The 27,390-nt window shown below is 40.2% G+C and overlaps 1 protein-coding gene across 7 annotated transcripts; it reads left to right on the top strand.

The window, feature by feature from the left end:
• Positions 1–2,016: 2,016 nt before the first annotated feature.
• FBXO30 (F-box protein 30) lies at positions 2,017–18,601 on the top strand. Of its 7 annotated transcripts, none has more exons than XM_084284850.1 (4): positions 2,043–2,154; positions 5,946–6,050; positions 12,661–14,749; positions 15,645–18,601. In XM_084284850.1, the coding sequence occupies exons 3-4, from the start codon at positions 12,677–12,679 to the stop codon at positions 15,846–15,848; spliced, it is 2,277 nt and encodes a 758-aa protein (XP_084140976.1). In that variant the 5' UTR covers positions 2,043–2,154; positions 5,946–6,050; positions 12,661–12,676; the 3' UTR covers positions 15,849–18,601. The 7 variants fall into 7 exon arrangements, with proteins under 7 accessions (XP_084140980.1, XP_084140976.1, XP_084140978.1 ...); XM_084284852.1 differs by lacking the exon at positions 2,043–2,154 and adding an exon at positions 3,729–4,491; XM_084284851.1 differs by lacking the exon at positions 2,043–2,154 and adding an exon at positions 3,729–4,530.
• Positions 18,602–27,390: the final 8,789 nt, after the last annotated feature.

The raw sequence follows: 27,390 nt of genomic DNA, 5'->3' as shown, positions 1-27,390 counted from the left end.
CTCAGCAACTGCCTTGGCATTTGGTACAGGCTTTGCTTCAGACTAGGGGAGAGAACTGAATTATGCTGCCGCAAGAATCGGCTTACACTTCCCTCTTCCACTGACTTCAGCAACAGTGTCATGTACAGACCAATACTGAACCGGATATACAGATACTCATTTTCCATGCATGAGTAACCAGAATGAAGTTTCATTCATTTTGGACTTAAGCCAGAAGAAAATAGCCTCTACAGTTGGTCACCCACTGAATCCTCAAAGACCTTCTGGCTTGTAGGGCAATGGTACTAAGCCAAATTGTGTGATTCTAACTAACTTGCCCTATTACCTCAAATTGCAGCTCATGAGACCAACGATGGTCATCAAGTATGGCAGAAAGGGATAGCTCAGGGACAGTGAGCAGGCCTATGCACTAAAGCATGAGAGAAGCAGGAGACTCTTCCTTGAATGACCAGGTGAGATTCAGCTGAGTCATGAGAATAGTCTAAGCCACAGAAGTTCATTCTCCTCACTCAAAAGAAACAATTAAAATTAAAAGAAAAGTCCCACTTCTGTCATAGAAGCCTGGTTCCAGCATGCAGTCCATCAGAGACAAAAGCTCTACAACACCCTCTGTAATTAATACTGTTGCTGCAGGTTGATCTGTCAGCCACAGACTATACACTCCACCGTGGTGAGAAGCAGCAGCAAAGCAAACTTCACCTGTTCCACTGAAGACGTTACCAATAAGCAGCAGTTGTGAAAAACAGTGGCTGCCTACAAGGATTCTGCCCAGCAATTTGTTTAATTGCCTGCTGAGAAGATGAAATTATTTTGTTTGGCTTCTGTGAGTCACAGAGCCAATCCCTACCATCTTCTGGAGCTCACATGGCTAGATGCCTATGTCCTGATCCTGTAATCAAATCTATAAAGGAAAAAAAAAATGGCCTGTCCTCAGGATCAAGGAAGATCAAGGCTGTAGTATAAGGGCGAGGCAAACCCGAGAGTGCTTATTAAAGGAAGCGCTGGCAATGATGCCTCCTATTGAGGTCATCTTAGGTTTTCTCTTACGTGCCTAACACTGAAGTGATGACTTACATCTGTCTTCCATGTTCTCTTGTTTTCAGCATAGCAAAAAGGAAGATTTTTTTTTTTTTAGATTCTGAATGTCCAAACCTGTAACAGCCGCTTCGTTTATTTACTCCCCACTAAAGCTGTGTTAAGACCCAAGAGATTTCAACAATCTTCCACGTTGGCTTGCTCTTAAACAGAAGTCTACGTGCATGACGTGGGAATATACAGCCTGGAAGCTGGGAGTAGGCAAACAAGGTGTTTAACTGGAATTTAAGTCAAAAGTAAAGCTACTTCTTGTGAGTTACCAAACCAATATGAATCTGTATTTTCTGTGTATGCTTTCATTAGTATTATTTTTTTTTGAGGGGGGGGGGAATGTGTATGTTGTGAATAAAAATGGCTTTTCTCCTAGTACCAGGAGACACACCATATGTACTCAAAAAAACGTTTATTGTAAAATAAATATATAAATAGATAAACAGCACTCCGACCATCAGACCCCTGAAGCCCTAACCCCCAGGCCATCTCCCACCCGCCCACAGCCCCCTCAGCAGCCGGCCTCCACCCTCCGAAGGACGGATCCTTCCCAGGCCGGCCCGGCACCCTGCGCCTGTGGGAGGCGGCCCGGGTTTCTAGGAAAATACAGCAAAACAAAACAAAACAGAACAAAACAAAACACTTCGCCCAAGGGCGCTCCGACAGCCCGCGGGCTGCGAGGCGTTACCGGGGCGGCGCCGCCAAGGCCCCTCCCGCCCTTAGCAACGCCCCCGCCGCGCGAGAGGAGCCGGGGAATGGTGGAGGAGGGCGGAGGGGGGGGGGGCGGGAGCGCGCGCGCGAGCGACATCCGGGCATTCCGCCCCTCGGGGCCGCGCCCGCCCGCCCACCTCCCCGCCCCGCGGCCGCGCGCGCGCGTGTCCGTTGGGGGGCGCGGCCGGCAGCGGGGCCGCGCGGGGGAGCCCGGCTGGGCCAGGGCAGGGCAGGGCAGGGCGGCGAGAGGAAGGCCGGCGGGGGACGGGGGCGCGCAGCGAGGGCGCGGGGGGCGCCGCTCCCTCCTTCCCTCCCTCCCTCCCTCCCTGCCGCCCGCCCGGCGAGCGACGGGCACGGGTGAGCCGCGGCAGCCGGGGGGGGACGAGCCCGGCCCCGCTGAGGGCCTGCGGCCGCCGGGAGCGAGCCCCGGGGGGGGAGGGCCTCGTCGGAGGGGCCGCGGGGCCCCGGGTGGGTGCGAGGCGGGCGGGCAGCGGCAGCCCAAGGGGGGTGGGAGCCGCTCCTCAGCCTCGCGTCGCTGCCGGCCGTGCTGGGGGAGCTGCCCCGCTCTGCGCCGGGCCTGCGCGGCCGCAGCGGCGCCGTGCTCCGCTCGCCCTGCCGCTGCAGGAAGGGCGCCTGCCTCCCCTCCCTTTGTAGGAGCCCGCGGGGTGTCGGTGCTGCCCTGCAGCCTGCTGGGGGGTCTGGGGGGCGAGGTTCGCGCAGCCCCTGGCGATGCGGGAGGAGCAGGGCGCCGGGTAACCGCGGCTGTGGGCTGCCTCTCTCCCAGAAGTGCAGAAATGTTACTGAAACGGCCTCGGTTGGTCAGCAGGTTAAGCTGTAAATCTGAAAAATGCGCTGGCAACCTTAGCCTGTCTTCTGAATATCTCTGTGTATGTCTTTCCGCACTGGTCCAGCTTCACTGAGACAAGAAATGGGATTCAGGGGGTTGTATTGCTAGCTGAGGCTTCATGGGGTATCCATCTCATTCCTTTCCGGAGTTGGAAGGGGTTAGAAAATAAGCAAATCCCACCAGAATGGGCAAAGACTATGCAGCAGCAGTGTCTTTGCTTCTTGGATGTTCTTTCTGTTTGGTACTAAATTATTCTCTTACTCGATTAATTCTTACATTTGGGTTGTGTTGCTCATGCCTCCTACTTTGATGTTAGACGTTTAATGGGAAAAAATAGGTGCTGAGTCTAACTAGCAGTACCTGGTTGGAAACTTTCTGGGCAAGATTTCTGCGTGTTCGTAGGCAATCCAGTTTGTGACCTGTGTCCCAAAGGGCTTTTCCCAGCACCTTTGTTAAGCACATGAATGTTTGTCTTTGAGTCAACTCCTGCAGCTGCTGTGGATTTCAGATTAGTAACAAACATATGCTTTTGTATTCAATCCGGTTGAACTAAACAATGATAGTAATAATAATATAAAAGAAAAGGACATAATTTCTTTCATACCGATAGACCTGATTCTTTGGCGAGCTCCGTCTCAAATGAAGCAAACGCTGTTTGTCTCTGGCGATGAGATCCAGTGGTATAGTGTTGAGAGCCAGAGAATCATGTGTCTGGTGATCATTGTACTGGTGACAATTCTCTTTCAATTTCCTTATCTGTATAATGAGAGTAAACATAACTTGAATTTTTTGTAGGTGAGATGGTTAGTTGAAGTATTCCTGAAAAGACCACGAATAGTTAAGGGAGAGTTTAAAATTAAATGAGAGTTACAGAGGAATCCTACGTAAGGTTTAAGTGCCTGTGCACTATCTAGACTCAATATTGAATGAAGGAAAAAGACTGAAAAATCTTGTAATATAAACTGCTCTAAAACGGGCCAAGGCAATTAAAATGGAAGGGGAGCTCCAGATCTTGACTTTGCAAGATACTGTTTTTAATAGTTTTTGAGCTGACGTTTGGTCTGCCTTTTTTTTTTTTTTCTAATTTCATTATTATCTGTTAATGCCACTTGAATCTAAAATACTCTGCTGCAAACCTTTACAATCTGTAGAATATTGAATTGAGTAGACAGCACTGTTTACCACACGTCAAACGTTGGTCTGAACTCTTAGTGTGAAATCACAATGAAACCCCGATGGGTGCAAACTTAAGCCACGAGAACAAGAGGTACAGTGAGGTAAAACTCTAACTGGTGTGTTTCCAGCTCTTTGTATAAAACTGAAGTTATCGGTTCAGGCTGGTTGTTGGGTAGCGATACCTGGTTCAGGCACACTTACATAGGTGCCAGAAGGTGAGTGATGTGATGCTTGTTTTTTTTTGAAGTTTAAACTTTGTGTTTGTATATTTAGAAGTATCTCTAGTAGAAATGGTAGTTTTCCAAAAATCCTGTGGGGTAGAGAAGTGTGTTGGAGCGACAGATTCTTTGCAAATAGGATCTTTCTAGGAGTGTGCAGTATTTTCATAGCTGTAATGCTCTTACAAAAACTTGTTTTAGCTGAGTCACTATTGTCATCGGCCATGGAATGTATTTGGATGGGAATGTTCAGCTGGAGTCTGTGGAAAAAGTAATAGCTTCGTGCCCGCTGACATTTGGAGAAGGCAGTCTAAATTATATTAGAGATCAGAGATTGGTGACTCACTGTACGTCCACAAACCCTGCACAAACTTGCAGTGCAGAGCTGTGTTTTCCAGTTCTTCATTCAAGTTAAAAACATTGAAAGAGCTGGTGTAGTGCGTTACTTACGAGGTACGTTCCCGGCTTCTTGTCATCAACTATTTGAGATAGGTGAGTTTTTGTTCTGTTTAGAAAATAGTGTTAGGTTGTTTTGTTGTTGTTTGTTTCTTTATGCGTTTGAAATTGGATATTTTGTATTATTTACATTGCTTTTAAAACCAAGTGATTTAGAAGGGGGAAAAGTCAAATAGGTATGATAAAAGTCTTTCACTTTATAACAAAATTAAGTAGCTGGAAATGGAATAGTTTAAAGTTCCTAATACCTTCTCTGATCTTTTTCTCCAGTTCTTTTTGTTCTACTTTAAAAATTTCAAACTGTTTTAGAACAGCCCCCATCATTGTACTTTGGTATTATCTGATGCAGTGGAGGTGCCTGTTAAAACTTTTTTGTACTAAATACTCTTGCTGTACACCAGTCAGGCTCTGTGCTACTAACAAGAATATGTTTTTAAGAGGACAAAAACCACTCATACATGCAGAGTACATTACATCTGCATTTCAGTTTGTCTTCTTGGAGAGCAGTTGTGTTCACGTTCCATTTACCTTAAACTTGCTTTCTTATTTTGCTATGGGAACTGGTTCAACTTGTGTAGTAAGACTTGAAGTAGTATATTAACAAAGATTTTTGGCCAGATCTCTGTAAACATACAGAGGTCAGGAATTCTGCGGCAACATGTATGAATTAAAATATTATTTAAGAAGAAGGATTTATTTTTGGCTTCTTTTGGGTGGCTGAAACTACCTACCGTAATACGGATTGCATTATTTGTTTGCAGTAGTTTAGGTTCTGATTTCTCAGAAATGGATTCTTTTTCTGGTTTTCTGTAGGATTTGTAAGATGATGTCTGGGGACAAGGATAACATAATTTCTTTGAGTATATAACCTCTGTTCCATCTCTTTAAATTTTAACAATAATTAATGAATATGAACACATGGAATAAGCCTGTTACAGTAAAGAGCTTTCTAATATTAAGCAACTGTTTAATGAATTGTCTGAAGACATAAGACATTAAGACTGAAGCTGGACAAATTTTAACTAGAATAAAATGCAGCTTATAAAATAATGCAACTTGAAATATCTTTTTTTTTTTTCCTTAGTTCTCCAGCTGTTGCAGTCTTTAATTTAAGTTTCATGCATACTTTTCTTAAAAGGTTTCTGGTGAGCCAAACCAAATAATAAAGTGAAGCAGGTTGTCGTAATAACTTTTAAAAGTCTTGTCTAGCCTTAAATGTGAGTAACAGTCTAGTGTGACTAACAGCTAACTAAAAGCTAGAATGACAGAACTCACATTGCAGTTGTAAAGTCTATTAAAAACATGTTTGTTTTTTTCCTGAAAAATTCAAAATATTTCATGACTTGTAGCTCCAGATAGTATAAGCAGGTGACCTGTTCAGAAGATTGTATATACAGCAAGTAGTTTGTACACCAGAAATCAAAATGTGTTTCTGATCTCGTTTCTTGCAGAGTCAGCAGCAGTCCAGGGGTCGTGCTGAGCTCAAGTACAGAAGTCCCTTACACATGAGATCTACAGGCTCCCTAGCTGAGTCTGCCCTGTCACCAGCCGAACAGGTAGAGTGCTTTTGTGCCCGAGCCATGCAGCAAGCGTAGCTGGTCCTGGTGCTGTTGTCCTGTGGCAGTGTGAGGCCAAAGGCATATTGAGGACTCTTGGTGTCTTCTTCGGGGACTGTGTAGGATTAAAAGAAAGCATGGCAGATCTGTCACAAAAGTACTCTAAGGAGAAACCTAGTAGTTCAGGGTTTGATTTTCAACATTCTTGGAGATTGTTAGCAATAGGGAAAGTGTTGGATCATTCTGTCACAGCATCTGTTGTACACTGGAAGTAATCCAAACACATGAGGCATCATTGGTGGGTCCACTTCAGTCAAAGCAGTGTATTGCTTTCTTTTGGTATTTTTTTCCCCATTCAGATCTATTTTCTGTCTGCAATGATTTGGGAGGACATACCTCACTGAATTCTGTGAGTGAGAGGAAGATGGGTTGCAGTTAAGCTAAGAGAAACTCCTAAAGTGTTATTCAAAAGAATGCAAAATACAGGTCAGCTCCTTTAATAGGATGTGGGGTTTTGGGGAGGTGGGGTGGGAAGGAGGTGTAGATGTGGAAAAGCTCTTCTTTTTAAGGTAAGGTTGGCATGTAAAAAGTTGCAATTTTTTTATAGTTCTAATGCTCACTACTATTTGCTTTAGTTTGATTTGATTTTATTTTTTGAGGTAGATGGGTAACTGAATTATGCTTCACAAAGCAGTTGGTACATACCAAGGTTTTGCTTGTTCCTTTGATCCTAGATGATCTCTTGATAAAACTAGGATCTTGCAGGAATATGTATGCCCTGTGTTTTTCCTTGCAATTAGAAGTCATGTTTTGAGCCTGACCTTTTGGTGCCCCTTTTTGTGTAATATGTGTAAATTGCCATAGCCTATGATGATAATGGTGAAAGGAACATCCTACTTGTCGAGTAGTTTCAGCTTTAGTAATTGAAGCTTCTTGTTATGTATTCAGTGATTAACAAAATAATCAGAAGTATTTGTATCCCATAAGGTTGATGTTTTAAGTGTGGCATCTGAAAGAACTTTACTTCCTGAAAGTGTCTGTGATGTAAACCAGTTTGAAGAAATGTAAGGGTTCATAAAGTCCATGTCAGGAATTTCTCTGACATCAGAAAAACAATAAAAAGAACTATTGCCCCATATGTAAGACTTTATAAGATGGCCACATGTACTACTCTGTTACCTTTGCAGCAGATGTACATACCTTCTAAATTTGTCACATGTTAGTCATGTTAGTCAAGTGAGGAACTAGCAGTTTGTAATGTCTATTGTTGTGCTTCTGAATTTGCCACTTGAAAATGTAGTTGGAAATTGGTGTAGCGTTAGATTAACTTTGCTCTGTTGTCCATTGTTGCTGTAGAGAGACATTTAGAGTAAGATTTGAGGCACCCAGCTCCCTAAGATGAGGATAAAGGCTGTACTGTTTTTGGAGAAGCCTGAGAATGGGGCTATTTAACCTTAGCCTTTATGGAGTTTTGATGGTTAGAGTCAGAGCTGCCTTTTGTTGCTCACCTCAAGCAGGAATGGCAACGAGTAGTGGTGGCAACTGCTATTCCCCTGACTGAAATGGCATCAGAAGAGATCTTGCTGAACCCCTAGTTCATGTTATCCATTGGTTATTTGAAAACCAATACATCCTTCTTCCCTCCTCCCCCCCAAAAACAAAACAAAAAAATATTCATCAAATCCTAAAGCTAACCAAGAAGAAAAAAACACCCACAAAAAAAAAAAAAGTGAGCATGACCTGCGTATAACAAAGTTAATGCGGCTGTTTTGTAGATAGGAAAATTGTTACACATTTTGTACAAGGTAGCTGTGAGAAGAAAAGCTTTCACAATTCTCAATCTTCAAGAAGGTAACATATTTTGTAGTTAGATTTATTAGTCAGGATTAATGACATACTTCTCCCATGCATGGTAGGATATAGAACTAAAATATTTTTTTCAGTAGTTATCTATAGTACTACAAATTCTAGTAGAATATTCTAAAGCTCTTTTTTATATTGCTTTCTTCCTCTTTCTTATTTAATATCTTTTATCTCCATTTCACTTGGCACTTTACTCTCTGAAATGCAGATTCCACATCTTACCAGACTTACCTACTCTTTTAGCCACAGACCTGGGTAAAAGATGGAAGGTTCAGGAATAGTGGGTTGTCTTGTATGATCTCCAAAACAACAGGGAATTTCTTAGAATGGTTTGCATGTATTTGGCTGCTTGTGGGTGGATTTGGATGCTCCTAGGAGTTTAAACCTGTAGTACTGCTTGTGTACCTCTGTTCTACTTCCTAGAACCAGTAATTTAAGAACCTGTTGGACTATTATTTAGTCAAATTTGATAGAGGGAAGGGGTTCAAAGATAGTTAAGCTTTTATAGGTTTGGTGAATGAAAAGCATCTGACTGTGGGAATAGTTGCTGTGATTTCCTATCTTATTCATCCCAAAGAGTTCATGTAGGGGGAGAATAAGTGAGCAGACTTTGGGTTTGGTAACACTGAGTACAGATCCTCATACTTTGTGGTACAGGAGACAGAGCCCCCACAGCTGAAGTATTGTGCAGTGTCTGTTTGAAACTCTTATTATGCTATTTTAATGTTTGTGTTAAAACAGCAACTGAAAATCATGTGGCTGTAGCAGCTGGAATTTTAATCCTTTTAATTATGACAGATTTTCAAAGCATGTTCTGGCTGATTTGGTCAGCTGACTGTATAGTATGTACAATAACATCAAGTGATTGCACAAATTCTGAGAGCAGTGGTCACCTCATTGGAACTGGATGTATTTTTAGGTTTCTCTGCTAGTAACAGTCAAGTGTGTGTACTTAAGCATCTCATATGAACTGAACCTAGTTGCTGACACTGTGCTATCAGAAAAGGACAGCTGTTCCTTCTTGCTGTAGTCATGGATGTGACTTTCTGTATTCTCACCAAATTGTGGCAAGGAACACAATGGGGTATAGACAGTAAATCTTATTGATATGTGTTTTAATGACAGGTGTTTTTCTAGGATTTTGAGTATCAGAGTAATTTAAAAGCTTTGGACTTCTTTGTATCAAAAAACTTGTTTGTCTTCCCTTTTTATTGCATCAAGGCGGTTCTAAGTTCAGTGGTTCACAAAGTTAGCTTACAAAATCGAGTGAGAAGTGACTATTTGTTGGTAAATAAATATGCTCATTCATGAGGTTTTATCCAGTTTGATAGGGTAGTTTGGTTGATTTTTTTTCCTTTGGTTTTCCTTTATGTTTTGGTAATTGCATTATATTGAAAGCCTCATGGAAAGTCCCAGAACTCATTAATGCCCAAAACATTCATCGAGTTTGAAAGCCAGGTACTCAAATTGAAAAATGCATGAAAAGCACATTTTATTTGTGTGTGTGTGTATGGTCTCTATAAGAAGCTATAAATAAATATAATATTCTGACTAAATCAAAGTTCTGCAGTAGGTGCTGTGAAGGCTTGTGCAGGATGCAAAATTTTAGTGAATGTCCTGCTGATGATCTACTGATGTCCAGAAAGATGATACATTTAATTAAGGAGCCAAAGGATTTGAATTTTAAGGGAAACAACATGTAATATCCTCCTTTTTTAGAGACTAATTACATTTGCATGTACAAAGAAGTGAGAGGATAGGTTATCTCAGCTATTTCTGTGATCACACACATAACCACTTCATAAAGAAACAAACAACTGCAAACATCTGTTATAGATCTAAATTAGCATCCATCTATTGGTAAAACATGGTCTTTTGGTGTCTGATAGAGTCTTCATAATGTGTTTACCAGATTCTCTCTCCTTTTCTTGCTCTTTGAAGTTTCATTTGCTTGTACAAGATGATTAAGTTTCGATGAATATTAGTTTGTGTGTGAAAGGAGTCTTGGAGCTTGAGAAAAGCCAGTATAATCACACCACTCGGGTTTCACAATCTGGCTTGCAGACGAAGATAGTGTGCTAGGGAGGAGGATGTTTTACTGTCTTAATAGAATGTTCCTCTGTGGAAGCTCACATGGGCTATTTAAAGGTAGTATTTAATGATGGTTGACTAATTTAGGGTATGTCTACACAAATGGTGCAGCAAACACGAGCTCTGACTGCGTTCTGAGCAGTCTGAGCGTGAGCCAGCTTTGGCCCAGAAGCAAGGCAGCAGTCAGAGCTAGCACAGGGGTGTGCTCTAGCTGGCAAACCTGCCTCCTGGTCTAGGAACGGCTCAGCTCTGGCCATCTTAAAATGAGCAGGGGCATAGCTTTTTGCAAAGTAGATCTTTTTTTAATTTATTTATTTTAAACGTAATTGTGGGTCACTGATCAAATTAAGCCTTGCTGCTACCTGTTTGTTTTATGACTGTGTTTAGACGTATGAAGCTAGGACAGGGCTTCTTGAAGGCTTTTGCATTATCAACCAGCATTTGTCTTTTTCAAGGCTATCTCCATTTTGTGTCAAGCACTTTAAAGTGCACACATAACCTGAGAGCTTCCTTCTGACCTCTGCTCACCTGTTGACTCCAGGAACGTTAGAATTTGGTTTTAGCTTTGATGCAAAATTCCAAAAGTTTTTTTTGGTCTAGCAATGGTTAGGCTGCTGTATTTGGCAGGAATGACTTAAAAAGAGGACTTTGGTAGAAGAACTACAAATTAAATTGCCTTCCCAGTCCAGTAAGTTTCCCTTTTTTGATTCTTTTCTGAACGTTTCTTGGCTCTTTGCAGTAGATGCCACCTGACTTAATAGCAAGGTTAAAGCGGGTTGTGCGCCAGAAGGTTTTGCTAAAACATTTAGCAGATCAGTCAGTCACAGAGTTCAGTGATTGACGCACCTGATGATGTGTGATGAAGCAACTTATTTGTTACTCAAATACTAAGGTATGGTGGGGAAAATTCAGCTGTGTTTTGCCTGCTAAGCACATATGTTTCTTTGTTAGTGTTCAGGAGAGTGGGTGGCTAAAACATTTGAGTTATCCAGATTACGAGGGATGGAGGGATGAGGGCTGATTGGTACTTAAAGTTGGCATGAATTTCAAAGCATTGAAAGAATACAACTGAGTGAAGCATTGCATAAAAATCTATTTAAATGCTTTAAATAAATCAATGTGGAGTGTCTGAAAGGCAGTTTTCTTTCCTCTTACCTTCAGTTTTAACAAAAGGAATAATACTAATCAGTTTTATTTTTACAGCTTAGACTATTTTGAATTTGAGAAGTTCTAATAAATTACAACTGAAGTGTTTAGTCTTACAACACTGCATGAGTACATTTGTGAGACAGAATAAAATAAGGAACTGTTTTTGTTCTATTAATCTGATTCTGCAAGCACTTTATTTTTTTTTTTTTAAAAAAAAAAAAAAAAAAAAACAACAACAAAAAACTTTGTTTTGGAGTATAGGTAGTGAGGAAAAGATGGAGTTGAGCAATGTATCTTTGAAACAATCTTCTGAGGTTTGGCTCCGTGTAAATCACTCTGGTATCTCTGAACTGTAATCCCAGTGGTATCACTTCTGCAAGGGAGGTTGTTGGAGCCCAGGGGGAGGAAGGATTGGTCCTTTGAGTTGGTCTGCACTTGTGACCTTCTGAGGAGTTCCAGAGCTTCCTGAAGTATGGTACAAAAATGTAACACTTGCTATATTTTTATTTTTTCCCCCTTACCACAATGAAGAATTGGGTTTCTGTTTGCATCAGTATATTATGATAGATCAAGCAATTAAATTTTATTTGGATTTTTATTGCTGTTTGGCCTAGTTATGTAAAGTTGCCATGTTACCCTTACACTTTGAACTGCTGGTATTGTAATTAGGGCAGGTCAGAGGATGGATTAACAAAAGTTCCTTTTGTGGATTGAACTGGAGGTGTATAGATAAGGGGGCAGTGTTGGACAGGATAGTTTTGATGTAAAGGTTTTGAGAGAAATACATTGTGTGGTATAATTGCTACATTTAATCAAAAACTTCTATAACAACTATGGAGGAGCTACAGGCTATAGATGAAATAAAAACAGAGTGAAGAGCTGTTATAAAGGACTGCTGCCTGTTAGATTTGTGTGTGTGTGAGAATGGGATACAAATGGAGATTGAGATGCATGCCTTGAGGAGAAGTGCATGAAGAAGGTGTTGGAAGCATAGGTGGTAGCAAGCAGGCAATAGGATGCCTCTGTTTAATTTAAGGATCTGGAGATCTAGCTCAAATGAGAGTGAGTCTGGCTTCCTTTGCCACCTTCTAGTGTAAGTTCTGTAGTTTATGATTTGGGGTAATAACTCATAGTCAATGAGCATGCTTTGTTTTTAGTGGAATCATCTATTTGGAACAGGCAGGAGTAAAGAGCTCTTCCCCAGAGAAGTTTATACAATGTTTTTTTCCAAGCTGCGTGTTTCATATCTTATGAATATGTGCATAGACTGCATTGAACTCCGATACAAATATGTTACCTTAAATTTTTGGGAGAAGTTTTAAACACCATTTCTTTAAGATAAAATATCACCTACGTGTTCTCTAAAAATGGCTTCTGATCAGTTTACGTTGTGTTAATATGTCTCTCTCCATATACCGGAAGAATGCAAAACTGCAAATAACTGATGTTAAATATTAACAATATTGAGTTAATATTTCGTGTTTTTGTCTCCCTTTTCTTCACTCAGAATTGGATTTACAATCATGGAGGAACATCAGCAACATGTACACTGCGTAAACTGTGTCAGCCGTCGTTGTATGACCAGACCAGAGCCTGGCATTTCCTGTGATTTGATAGGCTGCCCGCTGGTTTGTGGAGCAGTTTTTCATTCATGTAAAGCTGAGGAACACCGCATTTTATGTCCACTTGAAAGAGTGCCTTGCTTGAATAGTGGCTTTGGATGTCCCTTCATAGTAGCCCGTAATAAAATTGCTGATCATCTAGAAGTTTGTCCTGCAAGCGTGGTTTGTTGCACCATGGAGTGGAATAGATGGCCAGTCAGTTACGCAGACCGAAAATCTTACGAAAATCTGAGTAAAGACGTTGATGAAGTGGAGCAGCTAGATATGGCTTTAGCCCTTCAAGACCAGCGCATGTTACTAGAATCACTTAAAGTAGCAACTATGATGTCAAAAGCAGCTGATCAGATGTCGGAATCCAGAGAACAATCCTCTGTCAAAACAAACACCCCAGATACAGTGTGTTCAAATGGCTTGATACCTGTAGATGAAGAGTCCTATGGTGCACTTTATCAAGCTACTGTAGAAACAACGAGGAGTTTAGCTGCTGCTCTGGATATCCTGAACACTGCAACCAGGGACATTAGCATGTTAAATTCAAAGCTCTGCACTTCACATGAAATGAAAGAAGATGCTGAGATTAAAGAACAAGCCTCTAATGGCGTTATTCAGGATAATAAGGCTGATCATGAATATCCAGATGAAGAAAACATAGGAGCAGCTGGGGGAGTTGACTTGGATAGCCTGAGTCAAAATTCACAAATGGAGCAAAATGGTTCTAGTGATATTTGTTATGATGTAGTACAAAATCATGACTTAAATCTAAACCTCAGTAACTCCTCACTCTTGTGTAATGGCTTTCATGTAGAAAACGAGTGCTCAAAGGTGTCGGACCAGAATGAAGATCTCGGTGTTTCTAATTCAAAACCATCCAGTGTAGCAAATGGTGAATGTACTGCGTCTCGTGATAATGAAGCATTGCAGTCTTGCAGCTCCTTCCCTGTAACAGCACAACTTAAAGAAGTAATACCAGCTGATCATTTAGTTAATGGTAATGTTAATCATATATTACTTCCCCATGCTAATGAAGAAGAAATTTTAGAGAGACAGGCAGAGCAGGAAAGACTGAGAAATGTAGATGCATTTTCACTTATGCGGCATCGATCATACAAATTCCTCGTTAATCACTATTGGTCAGCACCAAAAGAAGACAAAGCTGTTGATACATCAGATTTGGAGATAACAGAAGATCCCATGGGTCTTCAGGGGATTGATCTAATCACCGCAGCTCTGTTGTTTTGCCTAGGAGACTCTCCTGGAGGTAGGGGGATATCGGAAAGTCGCACTGTCGATGTGTATCACGTTGACTTTGGGACCCAAACATTTTCTCTCCCATCAGCTATATTGGCCACAAATACAATGGTGGGGGAAATAGCTTCAGCTTCTGCGTGTGATCATGCCAACCCACAGCTCTCAAATCCAAGTCCATTCCAGACCCTTGGACTGGATTTGGTATTAGAATATGTGGCTAGATACCAAACAAAACAGCGTTCAATGTTTACATTTGTTTGTGGACAGTTGTTTAGGAGGAATGAATTTTCTTCACATTTTAAGAATGTGCATGGTGACATTCATGCTGGCCTTAATGGCTGGATGGAGCAGAGGTGTCCCTTGGCCTATTATGGGTGTACATATTCTCAACGAAGGTTTTGTCCTTCAACACAAGGGGCAAAAATTATTCATGACCGCCACTTACGGTCATTTGGAGTTCAGCCTTGTATATCTACAGTATTAGTAGAACCAGCAAAAAGCTGCTTAATTGGACTACACAATGACCATTTGAGTAGTCTACCTTTTGAGGTTCTGCAGCACATCGCTAGTTTTCTAGATGGCTTTAGTTTATGTCAGCTTTCAAGAGTGTCACGTTTAATGAGAGATGTGTGTGGAAGCTTGCTTCAAGCACGTGGAATGGTGATACTGCTTTGGGAGAAGAGAAAGTACCCAGATGGAAGTTCCTCTTGGCAAATAAAAGAAAAGGTAAGTTATATTTTCTTTTGATGGTGAAATAAAAATACTTAATTGGTTATGTTTCTGCTTTTTCTCTTAGTATTTTCCCGTCACTATTGCTTTTACTAATTTTTGAAATAATACCCCTTCAAGAAATACATTGTCAAATAGAACAATTAGCCAAAATGGCTAGCAGGTTGGTTGAGTCTTCCACACCCTTCAAGAAGTAATAGTAGTGTCTGCTCAGTTTTTATTTGGTGGAAATTAACATTTTAAAATCTTGGGAAAACTTGAGGTTTTAGCTACTATTTCATTTTCATTAATGTTAAATATTCTGTGACAGTGAGAAAGTTGTCTAAAATTTGCGTCTCTTGCCTTTATGCTGTTTAAAGCAATTTTTCCTTTTTTGTGCAACTGTTCAGATCCTATCCATTGCCATGAAATTGAATGCCTTAAATATGTAAAATAAATAAATTTAAACTTCAAGTGACCTTTATATATTAGGTTTTTCATTCTTCCTGCATCCTGCTCCCCCTCCAAAGTGCAGAGTATCTGCAGCAATCATTTGGAATTGCAGAAGATGATTGTTTCACAAATGGATTATTTTCTGATAAAGTAACCATCATGACAAGTATTGATGGTCGTGTAATACTTTGTCATTTAACTTCTGATAGCATCTACTTTGTAGACAAATATCTATCTATCTGTATGTATGTATGTATATAGCCTGCCTTTCTTCCCAGTATTCAGAGCTAACTTGGAATCTGAGTCAGCCTGAGACTATCCAAAATACAGAATTGCCTGTTTTTGTCATGTTGTTATAGATCCAAAGCACATCCTGAATGTATAGCACAAATACTTATTTTTCTGCTCTGAGTTCAGATACCTTAAAAGATGTTGAGCCTATGTACAACTTGTTTTCTAGGTTTGGCGGTTCAGTACAGCTTTCTGTACTGTGAATGAGTGGAAGTTTGCAGACATCATAAGCATGGCTGACCACTTGAAGAAATGTAGCTATAATGCTGTAGAGAGAAGAGAGGAGGCTGTTCCACTGCCATGTATGTGTGTAACACGAGAACTCACTAAAGAAGGACGTTCACTGCGCTCTGTTTTGAAACCTGTACTTTAAATATTGCAACCACTCCAATTGCACATACACTCAAGCACCTGATATAACCTCGGTAATATTATGTGACACTTTATTAATGTACTAAAGATACTTTCTAGCTAAATCTACTCTGTCACTGTGTATATAAGGTTTGAAGTGACATTTATTTTTTATAATTCTGTTTAGCTGGAAAGTAATGAAAGTTGCCTTAACGTTTGAAAAATTTGGAACTTGCTGGACAGGGTAGTTTTATCTAACTTATATAATTTAAAAAAGGAATCCTAAGGTGTGTTTTCTTATTCACTGGTGCCCATGTTGCTGTTGACTGATAACATTTCAAAAATGGCCTCTAAATGGTATGCACATTTAGATAGGAAACACTGAACTGTAGTGAGACAAAATCCTGACCAAATACATTTTCTGTATTTGGTCTATTTTTCTTAACAAATTATAATCCAAATATTTGAAAGACGATGAAGAATTCAAAACTTTATAGTAGATGTCTCAAACACTCAGCATTTAAGCATGTCTTTTCTCATGAAATCAGTGTTTTAGTGCTATTCCTAGTTAAAAGGTGATCTAGAATAAACTTTTTTTTTTTTAACTTTTTAGCAATGATCTAAGTGAGCTCAGATTTACAGCAGCTTAATTTTTAGTACAACTTTCTTTTGACATGTCAAAAATGATTATTTTTTTTCTTCTGGACTATTAACAGTTACTTCACTTTTGGGAGCAAAACTTTTAGAGCTAAAAACATGGAATACTAGTTTTTATTCTCACACCTACAATGACATCTGATTTAAAATGTTTCTCCTTGTCCTGCAGTTGGCTGAGGGTTAAATTGCTTGAGCAGTCAGAAATTCAAATTATGTGATGAACAGTTACGGATTTATAACACAGCTAATGAAAGGGCTTTACTTGTTTTATGGTATTGTGAGATGTACTGTCTCCTTTTCTGTTAATTTGTCTATAAAAATGCTGCTTTTTTTGAGGAGCATTTTAAATTACTGGTATGTATATCAAATGTATCATCTTCATAAGATGAGACATCATTTGTTAATTGCATAAGGCATATCAGAAATGTATGTTCAACCACATCCGTTAAATGAACAACTTCAGTTTGCTTCCAGTCTTCCATAATAAAAGATCTTACGAAGCATTTGTGAATAGAGAATACATGCTATGAAAAATGCCCTGGTATAGCAAAACTGTAATAACTTGAACTGACTTTCCAACTTGTTTGTATTAATGTTGGTGTCTCTAGCTTGTTGCACTTAGCAACTGTGCCACAAAGCTAAAACAGAAACAGACCAGAGCTTGGAACAAAGAAATACAGTACGTATTTCCATTATAGGAAAAAATAAGAGATTAGTAAGGAGGAGATGTTTACAAAAATGGCTAAATTTATTACTTGTAAATTCTGTACTGGACAGTTGTTTATGGCTAGTCTGGCTGCAGTTCACAACTTTGGTATCTGTGCATTTCCCATTCTGGGTCTGGTCCAGCTAAACATTCACTGCCTTTTTCTATCCAGAGTGCTAAGGGTGCCCAGAAAAAAAAATCTAGTCCTTTAGTGCCATGAGTTGAAATTACAAGAGCTTAAACAGAAGCTCTGCCTGGATCTTGAAACTAGATGTGCTCTTTCCATGCTTTCTCTTTTTTTGGTTGGAGGGAGGAAACGAATAAACCATCTAGAGAAGTTAACAATATTTGTGGTAATTCTTAGCTGTTACCACGGTTATGTGGAAAGAAGGATCTGGGTTTGTGTACAAATCTGACAAATGGGGTTAAAACCAACTGGGTTTTAGGTAGGAATTATATTAATAAAAAAAAAAAAAGAAAAAAAACACCACCCCTTTCTCACAGTTCATCGAAATGCTCATTACCCACAAATTCTTCAGTACAAGGCAGGAGACAGGCGTTCATCAGTTCTTGTCTTTTAGCTCTAATGGCTCCTCACTGCTGCTCTCCAATGTTTAAAAGTAGTTGTGTGACTGGAAGGATCCTGAATGCTGAGGAGTTTATGGTTGAGTTTACAGCTAAATCTACTTTAAAACATAAAACATCTGTCTTGGGTTACTGATACTTTTTTTAGTCAGCAATGTGGTGGTTTTGGTACTTGGCATTCTTTGTAACTACCCAGAACCATAAGTGATAGGTGGGCATGTGTCTTGGTTCCTTAGGAAAAGAGGGTATCCAGTTATAGGAGCTGGTGTTAGTAGAATCTCACTTGTAGCACAGTGCAGATCTACATCTAAAGTTTCTGTTATTGCTCTGTTAAAACGAACTTTTTAAGTACTCAGTGTTCTTCTTAAGAAATAACACTATTTCTCAATACATGCACTTTTGTTTTCAAATGTAGATACAGGCTTTGTTTTGTTAAATTAGTTCATTTTTTATGAGAATCCAGAGCTATTAAAATATCGATGTTGTAAACAAAATCTCTGCCTTGTAAACTGCTGCAAATGCAGGAATACAGTATAGTTAGGATAAAACCATTTCTTTACACTGCTATGCAGTTTGTAAAACATCTACAGTGTATAGTCAGTCTGTCAAAATGTGGCTTGTTCACATTTGCCCTTGAATTTTAAAAATGTTGTGTCCCTTTCCTGGTACATCTTCCTTACAGCATACATAGACAGCTGTTCCAGTCTTTCTTTTACTTGATACCACATTGCTACTTTGTTTAAAATATTATGTTTTCAATCATTATGCAATATTTTTTTTGCAATGTCTGTTAAAATCCTAATAAAACTTCTGGAGTTTCTCTTTTAGTATGACTACTCTTTTGTTTTTTAAAGCTTATCACCAGCATTTCAGTGTTCAAGCGTGGTGCTTAATGTCTGTCTATAGGATTCCAGTAAGTACTTGAAAAAATTGAATTGCATGAAGGAATCTATTTTCAAACATTTCAACATTGCATAACTTGAAAGTGATTAAGATACGTTCACTTTAATATGAAAATCAGGCATTCCTTTTTAGACTGTAGGCCCATTTCTGCTGCTTTTGTCTCGCATTGTTATGTGGTGTAGATTTGCTTCCACAGTTAAACTATGCAACACTGACTCTTATCATACCTTGTAGGCTTGTGGGTTTTTTTCTTAATAATAAATTGTAGAGATTATCTGATGAAGATAGTATACATGTATGATGACTGCAAAGAACATTTTCAGTTTCTTGGCTCATGATAAAGTTTTCCTGTAGAAAACTGTTGCTTAAAATGATCCAGAAGTAAACATGCAGAGTGGCTTTTAGAGAGTAATTGTAGTTCAGATCCTTTGTGGAAAGACAAAACACAAAACGAAACCTCACTAAAATGGAAGACTCTGTCCAGGAACTGATCTCTTGTCCTGCCATTTGTTAGAATAAGTATACTGATGGTCTTTAAAAATAAAAATGCAGCTGTACTACATAAATCTGAAAGTTTAAAAAATAAATAAATCTAAACTGTGCTGAGTAATGTGGCATGATACGGCTTACTTAAAACACCATTACAAACTTTTGGCTAGTTTACTTTTTAAACAAGCATAACAAAGGCGCACATTAGCCTTTTGCTTTTCTCTCTTCTAACTACATTTAGATATTTTGCTATGTAAGGAAATAGCGCCTCAAGTATTCCAGAGGGTTTGCCCGCTACTAGCTTTCAAATGTTTTAACTTGTTTTTTTTTTTTTTTTTAAGTCTGCTACTGCTAAAACTCTCTTCATTGGGTCCTACCTGGTGAGTGTACTTTCCCAAAACAAGATTTAAATTAGGTGAAGAGATTGATGCTTGCTGTAATATCAGCTGATTCAATTTTTTTTTTTTTTTCAGTCAAAAAGTCTGTTCAGGCATGTTTGATCATCTTCAGATGAGCAAAATGTAGTGGTTGTTTACAGCATGGAGAGGAAATAGCACTCAGTGTGTATAAACGAGTTACACTATGTCAAGCAGAGACAGTTTGAAGAATGGGATTTTCATAGTGTGATTGTTCTGCATGTGGTGAATATTGTAGCAGTAATCCAAACTGGAGAGGAAAAACAAATGGAGAAATAGGCTTAACGTAGTGACGGCATCGATTCCCAGCACAGGGTCTTTCCTAAGGGCTTGTGTTTATGAGGGTGCAGAGGGTTTCAAGCTTGTGCATGGTGCAGCTGTGTTTTACTGATGATTTATCAGTCTTTCTGTGATAGCAGGAGTGACCCTGCTGTGACTTTAGCTCTTATAATATGCTTTAATTGTAAGCTATCTCCAAGTGCTGCCTGTATTCCCCAATCTGCTCTGTTGAGTGCAGTTCTCTCTAGTGAATGCAGGTATGTGTTTGATGTAGGTTCTACATGCTTATGTCAGTGGCAATATTTGGTAAGGATAGTTGGAAAATAAGGTTCTTCTGATACAGAGAACTTATCTGCTTGATTTCATCGGTATTTCCCAGAAAAGGGGAACAAAAAATGTATGTGGAAGCAGAAGAAGCAAAATAAAAAGACTGATAACTTTCACTTGCTAATAACTTGCTAATAGAGCGGTCATTTAGAAGACATTTTGAATCATTGTTAGATGCACTGTGACAGCAGAAGTCCCCACCTCTGCCATTCTGACAAGTCAAATTCTGTAACATGCAGGGGTAGGTAAGCATAGGTAAGCAGACCTAGTAACAGTCTCCGGTCACAGGAAAAACGTATGTAAAACAAGCATGTATGATTTTAATTGCAAAACAGAGAAGGAAACAAACAAACAAAAAAACCTAGGACGTCCTCAGGTACAGTTCATATAAAGCAAGATTTGTAGAATCAAACAGAAAAATGTTCTTTCTTTCTGAATGCTATTTCAGCGGTCTGTTTAGTCAGCTTAGTTTCATCCTAAACTGTGCTGACGTTTTTCATTAAAATCATAAAATGAATATAATATTTAAAATTGTTTAAAATATATTATGAATTTTAATTAAATGAATATAAGTAAGATTGAGTTTGACAGTACTATAATGTAGTATTGAACTGAGTATTTTACAATATTAAAATAGTGGACCACAAAAAATAGATTATAATACATGCTTTTTGCTTAAGATTTACCTTTTTTTCCTAAGGTACTTTTTGAAACGTAATAAAAAGCTATCTTTAAGCTTCTCGTGATTTAAATGGAGGGAATTCTGCTCAGCAAGGTGAAAGTTGGGTTGCATTAGTATTTTCACGTGAACATCCTGACAAAGCAGTAGGCTGCAGGACAAAACTAATCTGATTATGTGACTGTTTAGCAAAGGAGCAATCAAGGACCTGGCATGAATATATGTTGGACTTTGCTCGGAAGTGTTAATATTTGATAGTTACATACTGTGTAATTGTTTGAGTGTTGTGTGCTCTTTAGTGTTACGTTTATGTAGTTGTGTTCAATATGTCATTCTGGAGGCCTTGGCAGCAAACAAAGCAGGAAATAATGGGTCGCTTAATGAGATTTGAACCTTGGTTAAGGTAAAACTACGGCTGTTATGCAGTGTGGCAGCTGTTTATGAGCATCAGCTGTCAGCTTCATTTTTTGTTTCAAGAGTAAGGGCAGAGTGGATGCCTTGTCTGAGCAAACTGGCTTTACTTATATAGCGAGAAGAGTTTCATATGGTATCTCACTGTGCACGTGGATTTTGACGCAGCTTGATTGTTCTTGATTTAACAATGCAGGAAGATTAACTTCCCAGCAGATGAGATTACACACAACACAAAATTGCTTCTGTATTCTGTTATAAAACATGTTCAGTCTAAGTGACTTGTGACTTGGACTTCAGTTAACTGCAGTTGCAACTTGTAGTCATATTTTTCAGCTGATGTAATTTTGGTTAAACACAGCAGCATTTATATTTAATATTTAGAAAATAGAAATTCTCCTTGATGGATTTCTTTTTCTTTATAGAAAGTGTGTTCATCAACATTTGTAGGAGAGCCTGACAAGTAAATAGAAAACTCAATTTCTTTATTTTGTTCCTATGAAATCTGCATGTAGGTAAGAAAGTGCATCATTTTACTGATTTTTTTTTTCTTTACAAAGGTTGTGTGATTGGCAGTGTTAATTTTTTTATTGTCCCTTTCATCTTCAGGTGAAGCTTAAATGATGTCAGAATTGCTGATCCAGCTGCTTGTTATTTTGTTTGACTAGTTCAAGCATGCAAATAGCTGAGAAAAATCTCTCCAGGCTTTTAGAGGTATGTAATAGGCTGAGACCATTTCAAGTACAAGATGCTACCACCATTGATGGTCTTTCTGATTGTAGGGGGATCATTGCTAAGATTCTGGTGGTTATTGTACACTTCAGGGGCAATACAATAACCTTCTAAATCCTGAGCTGAAGATCAGGGAGAAGGGCAATTCTTGTAGATAGCTCTGATCTGCATCATCTTAAAACTTTTCAGTTTTCTAGGAGTCATGTTGAACCTACAAGTCTTACCTCATGTCAGTGCTTGCCTATTTAATATTTTGTACTTCATGTCTTTTTACTTTTAAGTGCTGTCCAGGTTTCATTAAAAAAAAAAAAAATGCTTTTTTACTTAACAGGGAAGTTTTAACAAAAAATGCAGAATACTTAATTGCCTATATACTTGAGCATTTGCATCTCAAGTAATTTGGAACACACACCAGATGGATATCACAAACAAACAACCAATATCAAAATCTTCTTTTCCACTCAAGGTGAAGCACACTGGTACTACCTCTTCCCCCCCTCTCTTTGTGAAGAGGCGTTTGACCTTGGGGACTTATGTGCCTGGTTACATTTACCTGTTGATTTGCCTTACAAATGATGAACATGCAAATGCTTTGTAACGTGTCAAGCTAGTGGACAATGAGATCATGAAAAACTTCCTCAGTCTTTCTGGGAGTAAGGGAGGTGTGTGTGTGTCTTTACACACATGACTACGGATGTCGACAAAAACCTAGTTCTTTTGGTCTGTTAACCAGTCATCCTCTGCTGAGCCATGAGCTGTCTTACTGTCCCCCTGTGTGCTGTGAGGGGGAGTGAGAGCAGCTAGGTGGGCTACTGGCAGCCAGCCAAGGTCAAACCCACCACAAGGACAAAACCCATTAGGAAACACTTTTCCTTTTTGTGTCTGCGGTAATTTTTTCCTCAGGTGTAGTTGTCTCCACTCAGAAGAAATCTTGTGCCTGTAGAAAAAGGACTACTCTAGTCGTTGGGAGGTTACTTGACACATGCCATTCATCTGCGTCTTTACAACCTGCAATTTCCAAGAGGACTTGGAAGGAACCTACAAGGGCTTGGGAGGATGAGATTGCAAGGTTTACTGTGTTGGTCTATGCCATATGTGAGACTGCAGGGTCCTGTGACTCAGCAAGACAGGCGAGCATCATTCCTGCTACATGTGGGAGAGAAGGGCCTGACCATGCTCAGACTAAAAAGGGTTTGGTTCTAAATTTTGGGATGCATACGTATACTTGTAGTATGAATCAGTAAAAATAGCACTACTCAAAAGATTTCACTTTTTAATAGCCAACTTTCTTGTTTCCTTTTACTCAAGTGGTTGAACAGTTCTGTTTCAGGGTTTTGTTCCAGAGTGGGCGTTCAAAGCCTTAATTATATTTGTCATAAGGGATGGAGAACCATTGTGTTGATGGGGTAAAGTGGGTTGTGTATTTTAATGTAAATTCGAATATCATTCAATTGGAAAGCTGTAATTGTTTTTGGGGAAAAAAAAAGTTTAATTTTTCCTTTTACTTTGTAATGAAAACTGAACTTTTTTTTTTTGTTTGGTTTTATTTGCCTCTTTTTTTTTTTTTTTTTTTTTTTGTGAAAGCAAGCAAGACACAGAAAAGAAACCTGTGGAAAATACCCTGCACATAGGTGTGTTACAGGGTCACACAGAACATCTGTAAGTGAAATAAATAGTCAGTAAGAGTCTTCAAAATAGGTGAAGAATGTGATAACTTAAGATTTCTAAATTAATCAAGGTAAATGGTAAATTAGTGTGACCACAGGTGGGTTCTCAGCAAAAATAGGTTTGCCAAGTGCTACTCTAGACAGTTAGGGCACAGCTGCCTTGTTAATGTTCTGTTTGAAGACATTTTTTAATTGACAGCAGTTGGATGAACAACTTGGTGTTAATTATGGTAGTTCCTGAGAACAACAACCAAAGGGGTTGAGTACATGTATACCATGCCAGTTGTGGTGGCCTAACAGAGATAGGAAACAGGTTACAAATGGCCAACTGAAGTGTGCTGTGCTACTTGGGTAAGCACCAGATGTGAAGTCTACAAGCGTGTTTTCTTCAAAGCACAACTGGTTCAAGTGACTGCTTGCATCTGTGGATATAATGTTTTGGAGTTGTGATCAAGCTGAAAATAACCTGTGGAGAGAGTGGAGAAAGTACAGAGAATGTTACCGGCTGTACCTTGTTATCTGGGGACCTCATCCACAACAAGGGAGTTAGTTATCTGCTCCCAGACCTGTGGTGACCACAGAGTTTATAATTGCAAGCTAGTGCTGTATAATGAGTTACTCATTAATGAGCTGAGACAACATGGCAGTCAGCAAATGTTATACTTCGCAGCTGGAGCAGACTGATGGAATTTATCTGGTCATTTACCACAGCCCAGCTAATGGCGCATTACTCCATAATAATGTGATCGAGGAGTTGCTGTGGGATGTGCCAAGAGCCAAAATCTAGCTCATACTGTCAGTGATCCTGTCATAACCAAATGCAGATTCACTCTGTCATTTCTGTTTCCCTCTGTGGCATTAAATGCCGTTCTGTTGTTTTCTACATCAGTGTAAATGGGATTAATAATAGAAGTCATTTATTTTATTAAAACACTATTTCAAGCCAGTACTAAAGCTGCTGTTATGCTTCAAGGGGATGTTCTGACAAACTCATCCATAATGCAACCTGGGTGAGGAAAAAATAGTTTTTTATTTATTGCTCCCTATGGAGCACATAGATGTAATCACAGTAAAATGAAGTGAGAAGCTATGACTAAATTAATTCTGTGAAATTCATGCAGGGTTCGTTTTATGTTTAGTTTGATCAATATACCAAACACGTCAGTTTCTATTTCCCTGAATTTATGCAGGTGGCAATGTTTGAACAAAGATGTGCTACAGTGAAACTATGGGAGGCCAGTCTGGAAGCCAGTGGAACTTTATAGACACAGACATAAAGTAGCTAGTGAAAAATACAAGATAAAGGTACAAAACAAGTTGTGCAAGGTCAAAGAGAAAGTAACAATTTAGGAAGTTGAGAAAACAACCAACATTCCACGTGACAACAAATCCACAAGCAGAATAAGAGCATGATAGTCGTGCGATCACTAGTATAGCCGACAATGAGCAAGCTTGCCAAGTAGTATAACAGGCACGTGCGAAGACGCTAATGATAAAAAAGCAAGAATGCATACTCAATAAACGCTTCAGTTGCATACCAGCCTGGAGTCGTGTGCTTCTTTCCCTTCAAATGGTGACCCTGACGTGATTCGTAGAGGAGCAGCGCAGCACGGAGCATCCAAAGGGAACCCAGCCGAACAAATCAAGCTCTCAGCCAGACTGCAGCTTCGACCCCAAGACATCACCTGAAGGACAGGTGAGTGGCTGTGCATTGATCATGGGAGATAACCTCTCTGCAGAAGAAGAGGCTATAGTAAAACTATTAACGCAGCTACTAACAAAAAGTGGAGTGAAATATAATGCATTTAAGATAAAACTTTTGAAGTTTTTGCAAAAGGAAGGGGTCCCTTCGACAGTCTCTGCAGTGTTTGATGTAAAAACTTGGGAACAAGAGGGGGAGAAAGAGGGGCAGCGTCCAATGGGGATACTAACACCGCCGAACTGATGGCTACGTGTTGTCTGGTGACTGAGGCTTTAATATCGTGGCAGGCAGAAAAGAAAGTACAGAACGCTGCTGCTCAGGCGGTAGTAGCATCCGAACTGAGATCGGAGCCTGCAAAGTCACCAGAGCAATGTAATTTGATATTCTTGGGGGATGACAAGGAAGAGGGCCGTGGACCACTGCCGCTGAGCCCCTCCCCACTGCCCCCCCTTGGCTCCCACCTCGCCCACCCCTGGTAGCGCCTCTCTGGGGGCCCGAGCTTTCAACCTGCGGGAAGGATGGGAGCAAGTGCACCGGGATGCGCTGAAGGATGGGGACCCGGTAGGAGTGCCTTTCCTGGTGCAGGTGCAACCCAACGGTCCAAATGAATATAACACCTTCCAATGGGACCTAATTAAAGAATTAAGAAAGACTGTGACCACACATGGACTACACACGCCGTTCGCCCAATCGCTATTAGAAAATGTGATGACTGGTCAGTTGCTGGTTCCGTATGATTGTCGCCAAATAGCCACCATGATCCTCACCCCGACTCAAAAATTGTTATGGGAACAGAAATGGAGAGAACTGTGTGAGATAGAGACACTGCAGAATTTAGAAAGAACATCAGGCGACCCTCTTACGGGTGCAGGGCTCCCTCAGCTTATGGGGACTGAGCCATTAATAGACCCATGATTACAAGCTCGGCTCAACGATGCCATCTGGTGACAGTCAGCCCAACTGGCATTACAAGCCTTGCTGAAACTGCCAGAAGCAGGAAGGAGCCGGCCTTCTTCGACTACCATACGACAAGGGGTCAATGAACCTTATATGCAATTTATAGATAGATTGAGGGATTCACTGGACAAGCAAATAGATAATCATGAAGCTAAAGAGGCTCTCATACTGAAACTGGCGATAGAGAACGCTAACACAGATTGCAAAACGATTCTGCAATCCATGCCTAATGGGACAACTTTGGTACAAATGATAGAGGCTTGCAATCATGGGGGTCTGTTGAACACTATATGACTGCACTAGCCAGTGTGTTTGCTGCAGCATTAACAATGGGCAATGATAAGTGATGTTTTCGGTGTCAACAGATAGGACATTTTGCCGCTAATTGCCCACAGAAAGGAGGGGGCTCTGTGGCGAGTAGTTTGGCCCCTCCTGGTGTCTGTCCCCACTGTAAAAAGGGATGGCACTGGGCCAGCCAGTGCCGCTCAAAGTATAATGCAGAGGGCCAAACCTTAAAACCACAGAAGGGAAACGGGAAGCGGGGTGCCGGGTGGGGCCGCGTGACAACACAAGTGCCCCGGCCCTCCGTGGTGGGCCCCGGGGGATGGTGACCGATGGGCTACAGCCTCAGCCGCCTGCTGCTCCAGTGGTTCCACTGACTATGTCACCATGGACTCCCCCACCGCCCAAACCCGAGGCAGCGCTGGGTTGGATGCTTCCACAGTAATGAACCGAACCCTTTGGGATGCTTGGGTCTGTAAAATACCTCTTAGTGTAAAGGGACCATGGGTCTTTTTGTGCTGCCCAGAGTAATTGATGCGGATTATGAAGGAATAATACAAGCAATGGCATGGACTCCCCCTCCTCTAGTGCTCATACCAAAGGGAACTAGAGTTGCTCAGCTGATTCTTTTCCGAGCAGTAGTCTGCAGGAGTTGGTTCAAGAACAACTCCAACAAGGACATATTGTTCCGACAAACAGCCCATGGTATTCACCATGGTGTTTGTCATCAAGAAGAAGCGCGGGAAATGGAGATTACTGCATGATTTGTGAT

This window comes from Netta rufina, assembly GCF_964035555.1.
Source record: "Netta rufina genome assembly, chromosome: 3".
Taxonomy (NCBI): domain Eukaryota; kingdom Metazoa; phylum Chordata; class Aves; order Anseriformes; family Anatidae; genus Netta; species Netta rufina.
Note: the sequence above shows the minus strand (reverse complement) of the source record. Positions and strands in the feature narration are given on the sequence as shown.

Excerpts from the sequence above, each read along its gene's own strand:
- FBXO30 (XM_084284854.1), top strand. The coding sequence starts at position 12,677 with ATGGAGGAACATCAGCAACATGTACACTGCGTAAACTGTGTCAGCCGT. Across the intron at positions 14,750-15,644 it reads CTTGGCAAATAAAAGAAAAG|GTTTGGCGGTTCAGTACAGC; the intron begins GTAAGTTATATT and ends CTTGTTTTCTAG.